This window comes from Cebus imitator, unplaced genomic scaffold, assembly GCF_001604975.1.
Source record: "Cebus imitator isolate Cc_AM_T3 unplaced genomic scaffold, Cebus_imitator-1.0 Scaffold121, whole genome shotgun sequence".
Taxonomy (NCBI): domain Eukaryota; kingdom Metazoa; phylum Chordata; class Mammalia; order Primates; family Cebidae; genus Cebus; species Cebus imitator.
In genome coordinates this window covers 5275183-5283877 of record NW_016107436.1, presented here as the reverse complement: position 1 = coordinate 5283877, position 8695 = coordinate 5275183, and the positions used below count along the sequence as shown (strand labels likewise).

At 51.8% G+C, this 8695-nt stretch overlaps 1 protein-coding gene across 4 annotated transcripts in view; it reads left to right on the top strand.

Moving 5' to 3' along the window:
- The window catches only part of HNF1B (HNF1 homeobox B), a 60508-nt gene that overhangs the window by 13137 nt on the left and 38676 nt on the right, over positions 1–8695 (top strand). For all 4 annotated transcript variants that reach the window (XM_017539895.2, XM_017539893.2, XM_017539894.2 and 1 more), the window contains exon 4: positions 851–1086. In XM_017539895.2, the coding sequence (XP_017395384.1) occupies positions 851–1086 (236 nt within the window). The remainder of the gene's footprint in view (positions 1–850; positions 1087–8695) is intronic.

Below are 8695 nucleotides of genomic sequence, written 5' to 3'. Positions count from 1 at the left end.
AAAAACTATTAGAAAGCCGGGAAATATTTCTACTTCATTCCTGCCCTGTTCTGACTCCAGTATTGACTTTCTAAAAATGCAGCTCTTTGGCCTAGCCAAGGCCTGTGTGCTCCTTTTCTGTCTCTAGGCTGGGCTGGCCTTGGCGGTGGATGCAGCCAGGGAGGTCAGGCTGGGCAGCAGGGAGCCTGTGTTGCCACTGAGTCCTCAGGCTGTGCTCCATTCCCCGACTCATGAGATGCCTTGCAGCACCCAGTAGTGTCTAAGAATCTCTCACATCTGGGTTTGAGGTTTGACCAGCCCTGACAAAGCTAGAGACCGGCCATATCAATGTGCCCTGCTTTGTACCCCACCCAGCCTGCCTTTTGGAGGGGACGAGGCATCTTGCTTCCTAGCACTTTTTCTGGGAGTTCAAACTCCAAAAGACCAGAAATCCTCTCAAAGTGCTTTGAAGGCACTCAGACAGAGTCAGCGAAGGGCTTTGCCTTTTGCATGGTGGGAAGAATGGCTAGATAAGGAGGTATCAGGAAGCCCCATCTGACCTTCCTCTGGACTGCCTGTCCCTGGCTTGCTCTCTTCTCTGTCATCGGGAGCCACACCAGAGCCTAAGGCCCTGACTCCCAAGGCAGCATAGCCTGCTCTGTCCCTGCGTTCAGGCTCCCTCCTGCTGTCTTCATCACATTGCTCCATGGACTGGCCTTTTCTCTGTGTAGACTTCTCCTCCCCAGCCTTCTACCTTCCCACAGCCTCTTCACACTCCCAACCAAGACTGCTATGATAGTGTGTTTGCGACCAGGCACCACCAAGTCCCCCCGTCACCTTCACTCACCATCTCTCCTCCATCCATCCCCAGGGCAGAATGTTTGCAGCGAGGGGTGTCCCCCTCCAAAGCCCATGGCCTGGGCTCCAACTTGGTCACAGAGGTCCGTGTCTACAACTGGTTTGCAAACCGCAGGAAGGAGGAGGCGTTCCGGCAGAAGCTGGCCATGGACGCCTATAGCTCCAACCAGACGCACAGCCTGAACCCTCTGCTCTCCCACGGCTCCCCCCACCACCAGCCCAGCACCTCTCCTCCGAACAAGCTGTCAGGTAAGCAGAGGCTGGGCCTCACTGCCTCAGCAACCCGACCATCCCGCCTCTCCCCACAGATCTCATCCTGTTTAAGGGTTTTCAGAGGAGCAAATGCTTTGGGATGATCCTAGGGCTGCTCTCCTCTCACTACCAGAATATTCTCCTGGAAATAATGTGTGGCTCTGGTCAGTTTCCACCAACTCCTGGTTCAGCCATTGCTCTGTGAGGGCTCACTCAGCCTCCAGGGAGCCCTTTCCCCTATTTGTCTTCTTCCCTCTTCTTCTCCCTGTGTGGCTGCTGACTCAGCAGTCACTCTACACGAAGGAGGCTGTCTTATGGGTGTGCCAGGTCCAAACCATTGGCAGAGGGCTGGTGATGGCTCACTGTGTTGGAGGATGGCACTCTGGCCACCTGCTCCATCCCTGGCTGTATCCTGCCCCTCGCTCAGTCCGGCTGCCTCAGGAGAAGCCCAGTGGCCTTTGGGAATGGCCATTCTGTTGGTGGCCTCTGCTTGTTGGCTTCCGTGTGTCTTCAGGGTTAGGGGTGTCAGTCACTTGAAATCTTTGCAGTGATGAGTTGGGCAAAACTTACTGAGTACCTGTTCTGTCATGCTTGATTGAGTGCTTCTGCGTGCCGGGCCCTGGCTGGATTAGAATGCCTCTGCTGTGGGGTTTAGGTTTGTCAGAATGGAATCCTACAGCCTCCTTGGGGGAAAGCACCCCTATATGCTGAGCACTGTGTTAGGCACAGGCTGAAACTGAGCATTTCTTTTGGTCCTTCATTCTTCTGGCAGAGCTGGCTTCCTAAATTGGGGTGCTCACTGGGGTCTGTGTGGTACCCATGAGGACAAAGTATAACACAGTATCCTGCCGCCTCCAAGAAAGGGCCTTGTGAAAGGAAAGCCAAATGCTGTTTCTAACTCTGGGGTGATTCCGAAACTTGTTACCCCCTCGCCTGCTGCTTGCCCTTCTGATGGGAAAGGCCTGAGGGCTGGGAGCTGACCCAAGTGTTGAAGAAACCAAAGCCACCAAGACAGGCTTGGAGCCACCAGCCGGGTGGTGTACGAACATTTGTTCCATGCCTGCTGTACCCTCCCATGGTATGGCCTCTTCCAGGCCTCTGGGAGCTGGGGCCAGCGGTGACGGTTTTTCTAGGTCCCACTCCCACAGAGGAGAAGGGCTCAAGCACTCAGGGAGAAAGTCTGGGTTACCTAAGAGGCAGAGAAGCCCCTAGGCAAAGATTGGTTTGATTGCAGAGTAACTTCGCCCCTTTGCGGAAAGTCAAAGCAGGGTTCTGAGGGTTGTGGCAAAAGGCACGTGGCCGGCACTGAGCAGGACCAGATCACTTGCCCACCACAGTGATCTGTGGAGCTGAAGCTGGGAGCTGCAGGAGGCGTGGTTGGGGCAAGGGGCATTATTGAGAAGACAATGGCTATTGTGCTGGGACCTGTGATCTCCACACCAAAGTCAGGGAGCCTGGAAGCCAAACAAAGGCCCAGCAGCCTTCTGACAAGCTGGGGCTGTGCCGAGGTCACCACAGGGTCGCTGGCTTAGGCATCCTGTGTGCTGACGGGAGACCCAGAGGGCTGGGGCTGGAGGGGTGGGGAGCAGGTACTGGAAACCCAGCAGGGTGGGCAGAAAACACAGCCTGTGTCATCCTCTGATTGGAGTCTAGGAAGGGCGTGTCCCACAGGAAGTGGACTCGCTGGGGCGCCCCTGAAATCTGGATCTTTCTAAAAATCATGTAATATTAGAATTTGGAGGGAATTCGAAGAGCTGAGGCCTAGAAAGAGATAGTGATTTGCCAAAGCGACACAGCGCAATGGTGGTAAAACAAGGACTGGAGCTCAGGCCTGCTGGTTCCCACTCCCTACATTCCCACAGCACAAAGATGTGTTGAGTGCTTACCAAGTCCTGGCAATATGCTAGTGATGTAGGAGCTGTGTGTCCTGCCCTCTGGGGGTTTACTGTCTGGTAGGAAAGATACCAGGTCAGCGTAGAATCCCCAGACCCAGCTGCGGATGGAGGTTTTCTTTGGGGGCTTTGTGGATCTTTCTGTGGAGTGGGGGATCCTGTCACTATTTCTGGAGGAACAGTTATGGGACACTGAATATTCTCAGTGGCTGCCTTTCTTCTGCTTGTTTTTTTAAAAGACAGGATCTCCCTCTGTCACCCAAGCTTGTGCAGTGGCACAGTCTTGGCTCACTACAGCCTCAGCTCTCTATAGCCTCGAGCTCCTGGTCTCAAGCAGTCCTCCTGCCTTGGCCTCCCAAAGTGCCAGGATTACAGTTGTGAGACTGCCCAGCCCCTCTGCCTTAATTTTCACTCTGGGCTCCTCTGCAACGTCGTCCTTATTCCAAGCCCGAGGACTGGCTTCTCTGGGTGTAGTTATGAATCTGGGTTCTAACCAGTGAGGTTATAACTGTGGCTAATTCACATAACTTCTCTGAGTCTGAGTTTCCTGCCTACAACAGGGGGAAATAGGACCTTCCACAGAAGGTGCGTGTGAGGATGAAAGGAGTGAGTGCATGAAGACACCTTTCCCAATCACCCATACTACCCTCATTATAACTCTCAGCAAGGGCAGTGGGAAGACTGGCAGGCAGCAGAAATCCATTTTCTTTTTCTTTTTTTTTTTTTTTTTTTGAGACGAGTCTCACTGTCATTCAGCCTTAAGTGCAGTGGCGTGATCTGGGCTCACTGCAACCTCCGCCTCCTGGGTTCAAGCAATTCTCCTGCCTCAGCCTCCCAAGTAGCTGGGACTACAGGCATGTGCCACCACCCCTGGGTAATTTTTTGTAATTTTAGTAGAGATGGGTTTTCACCATGTTAGGATGGTCTCAATTTCCTGACCTCATGGTCTGCCCATCTCGGCCTCCCAAAGTGCTGGGATTACAGGCATAAGCCACCACTCCTGGCCCCATTTTCTTTTTAATCTCACATACCAGGCCATTCCCCTAAGAGGCAGTGAGATGTGTCCTGGCCCTGGGACTGGAAACAGAGGTGCCTGGGATGCAGGATGCTGGGGTTGAAGACGTGTGTCCCCATCTCAGGCTGCCAGGATGGCACGTGCTCCCTGATAGGGCTCCTGAGTAATGCACGCAGGCAGACAGCAGGCTGGAGCCCAGCACTCAGGTGGCATCTGTCTGGAGCCGCATGGCGCTTTTCCCACCTCAGTGACCACAGCCAGGGTATGGTCACTAGCCAAGCCAGAAATGTAACTGCATGCAGAATATAATAAAAGCTCTATGGGCTGCGTGCAGTGGCTCACACCTGAAATCCCAGAACTTTGGGAGGCCAAGGTGGGCAGATCACTTGATGTCAGGAGTTTGAGACCAGTCTGACCAACATGGTGAAACCCCATCTCTACTAAAAACACAAAAATTAGCTGGGTGTGGTGGCAGACGTGCCTGTAATCCCAGCTACTTGGGAGGCTGAGACAGGAGAATTGCCTGGACCAAGAAGGTAGAGGTTGCAGTGAGCCAAGATCGCACCACTCCACTCCAACCTGGGCAACAGAGCAAGACTCCATCTAAGTAAAAAAAGGAGCTCCATGTTGCTGAGGAGAGCTCAACATCCACAGTCAGCACTGACAACCCCAAAGACTGAGCTGGGGGGAACAAGACCTTAGTCCCCACACTCACTCTCCACACTCTCCCCTTTCCAAACACGAGCACCTGAGCCAGGAGGGCTGGCAGCACCTTGGAGATGAAGCTTCCCCAGGACCCTCTTCATGGAGAGGAAGAGCACCCTTTCTTTAACAGCACCTTCCCTCCCGGCCATGCTTACCACGCTGTGGCCCACTTGCCCACAATGACCACGGTGTGACCCTGGTCCTGGAATGTCCGGCACAATGGGGGTGGCAGGAGGAGCACTCTGCCTCTGTCAGCGGCTGATTGGTTACAAGATGCCCTGCAAACACATCGTCAGCAGAATCAGCTGTTTGCAGCGTTGCCCTGCTCGGCTTTACAATCACACACCAGCATGCGGCCCAGGGTTGTCATGGCTTTGTCTCCCTTATGCATGCTTAATTGACAATTAAGCTGGGGCTTTGAACCAGCCTGGCTGCCGCTGCTGGGCCTTCATCTTTCCAGGGAGTGTCACAGGGGCACCCTTTGTTTGCTCTTCTTGGGGGCCTGAAGTTACTGTAGCAGGCTGCAGGCAGCCATTTATCTTCAGCCTCGAAGGCCTTTATCTGCCCCCACCCCCTATTCCAACTCTCGGCCAGCAGGAGCTGTCCCTGGTTATAGGCCCCATGACAGCCCATTCTGAGGCCATTGAGCAGGCCCGGAGTGATGGCCTCTACCTCCCTTCTGGAGATGAGTCAAGAGAAAGGCCCCAAAAGGTCAGAGGGCAGGGTGGCAGCAAGGAGAAGGACTGGTTGGAGCCTGGTGCTTGTATTGATTGGCTTGAGGAGGAGGAGGAGGAAGTTGGCGCTGGATGGAAGCTCGGCTAGCCTTGGCCCAAGCCATGGTATCTGCGGTGTGATCTGTGGCGTCCTTGCTCCCTGTGCCCTTTGCTCTAGTCTGCAGCAAGCTCATCTGGCCACCGCCTTGAGGAGGCGAGGAAGGGTAAAAGGTCTTCAGCAGCCTCCGCTCTCCCATGCATGATGTCCTCACTTTTTTTTTTTGAGATGGAGTCTCGCTCTGTTGCCTAGGCTGGAGTGCAGTGGTGCGATCTCGGCTCACCGCAACCTCCGCCTCCGAGGTTCAAGCAATTCTCCTGCCTCAGCCTCCCGCGTAGCTGGGACTGCAGCCGCGTGCCACCATACCCAGCTAATTTTTGTATTTTTATTAAAGACGGGGTTTCACCATATTGGCCAGGCTGGTCTTGAACTCCTGACCTCATGATCCGCCCACCTCAGCCTCCCAAAGTGCTGGGATTACAGGCATGAGCCACCAAGCCTGGCTGATGTACTCACTCTTGTGTCACCTTTTGGGAGGGAAGTGGGGACTTATTCTCCTGCAAAGAAAGTGAGACCCAAGAAGAGAAGAGGCCTCTCCAGGAGGACTTTCAGGGGTCCCTTTACCGAAGAAGAGACGTATTTCTGTGGCTGCTGCTCCTCCGTCTTGCTGAACTCTGTTCCTCCCTCTCCAAGCCCAGTGGACTTGACTTCCCTGACATGGCACAGAGCTTAAAAAACAGAATCCTGCCTCCTGCCTCTCCCTCATCCCCCTTCACACCCCTCCCAGGTTACCAGCAGGAATCTAACCCTGGGTCTCAGACAAGCCGAACTCCAGGCCAGGGTACCTGTGTGAATGCTGTTGTTTTCCCTGGCACTGAATTCTGCAGGGCCCAAGGAAATCTCCAAAGTGTCCAGTGGCAAGGCAGTGACTCAACGAGAGTAATTCTAATGGCCAGTGTCAATGGAGCACTTCCTGGGTCCTAGGCCCTGGGCTGAGCTCTTCAGTGCATCATGTTATGTAACCTGCATAATAACCCTGCAGGGTAGGAGCCTTCGGTAGTGTCATCTTTATTTTACAATCAAGGAAATGAACTATTTAGAATGGAAGGAATGTCCCCAAGTTCATATTCTTAGTAAGAGCTGGGGACGGGTTTTGAGCTATTGCACACTGTTCGTCTCTTTTTGCTTTATGCAGATGTAAAAACTCTTCAGGCACAAAACCCAACACACATGGAGAGAGAGAAGACACACACATACAGCACCCCCCACCCAGTTCCTTTTCCAACATTCCTACAGTTCCCCACTAAATGACACCGAGGCTTTGGGAGATCATGGCCAAAGAGGTGGGGTAAGGGTGGGAGTCTCCCGTTCTGGCTAGTTTACTGCTTCCTCCCCAACCACTGCCCCTGACCAAGGTGGATTCTGTGCCCTACCCAGGCAAGAAATCAAAGCACCCTCTTTCACGACCCCATCCCCATGTGTGCGGGGATTTGAACTGCCCTTGCAGTCGGCACTGTCTGGGCTACTAAATGCCTTAACAACTTAATGGGGCTTCTGAGACACTGCAAGTACCTCAGCTCACCTCTGGGAGCTCCGCCTGCTCCCTGGGCAGCAGACAGGGGGAGGGGTTTATGAGGGCCGTTGTAAAAATATTCATCTCAGCGGCAAAGTTCCTCACAGTGAATAAGGCTCATTGTCCCTAAATTGCAGATTACTTCAGTTCCAAAAAGAGACAAATCCTGCCTTGATATGTCTGCTATTGTAGGAAACACTTTCATACTGACCTGAGGTTTAGTGGTGGACGTGGGTGATTCCAGTGTTCTCTGTCTTAGGGACTTTATCTGAGTGCCATTTTATCTCTTGAATTTGAAGGTCATTTTATCTTGTGGGTACCACCCCATTGGCTGACACTAGACTGGGGAGGACAATCAGGATATTAATGAGATTAAGAGGCCTAGGCTTCAGGGTATTCTTTCGGCCTGCCCCTGATAGGGACCAACCCTGGTCTGCATACAAAGAAACCGGGCGGCTGGGCTGGTGGGGCTCCAAGCCTCTGCACAAAGGGGCCAGGAGATACTGGGGCCCTATCACCTAAGGCTGCCCTGCTGGTCATGCCTAATCCCCCTGAAGGATCCTTAGAGGATTCAAGGACTCCTCGCCGCCTCCAGTCAGCTCTGAGGAGGAAGGAAGCTGCCTGCAAGCACACAGCCCTGGCCTGCAGCTTATGGGAGAAGTGCTCTTGGAAACTGTTTGTTGAAGGTTTGATGGGAAGTGACAGGAACTTAGAATTAAGCACCACAGGTGCAGAGAGAGGCAGAGATCTGTGCAAGGGCCTTTGAAGCTACCTGCTTAATGGAAAGAAATAGGATCTGGCTTTATACCTCTACCCACTTTTTAGTGGGAAGTACAAACACAGATGAAGAGGAGAGAGAAATATACATACATATATATGTATTATACATATACATACACATACACATATAGAAATTATATATATAAAAGGAATGCAGCTCACAAATAAAGTCAAATCAGTCAACCATGGTTATTATCCTAGCTAGTCACAAATACTCTAGAAACAGGGATTTACAACCTTTTTCTGTAAGGATCCAGATAGTAAATATTAAGTATTTTAAACTATTCAGTTGCAATTACTCAACTGTGCCTTTGCAGTCTATGGGCTATGGACAGCCATAGCCCATAGACATGAAAGCAAATGAACATCACTTTCTTCCAATAAAACTTTATTGTATGGGGACTGCAATTTAAATTTCATATAATTTTCACATATCATCCTATAGTCTTTGATTGATTTTTTTTCAACTATTTTAAAATGTAAAACCAATTCTTAGCATGTGGGCACACAGGCTGCTTTGGCCAAGAGACCAGTTTGCTGACCCCACTGTAGGACAATAGTTCTCAAACGTGGCCACGCTTTAGAATCACCTGAGGGAGTGTCTAAAACTCCCAGTGCCCAAGCTGCACCCCAGACCTGTCAGCATGGCTGTGAGTGGGACTGCACATCAGTAGTGAAAACTTTTTAAGTGATACCAATGTACAGTTACATTTGAGAACCAACTCTAAGGTTCTCAGATTTAGCTTCTCAAATGTTAAAGTGTATGCTAACTCCCTGAGGGAGGGCGGGGGTGGTTAAGATACAGATTCTCATTCTGTAGGCCTGGGGTGAGGCCTGAGTTTCTGCATTTTCTTTTTTTTTTTTTTTTTT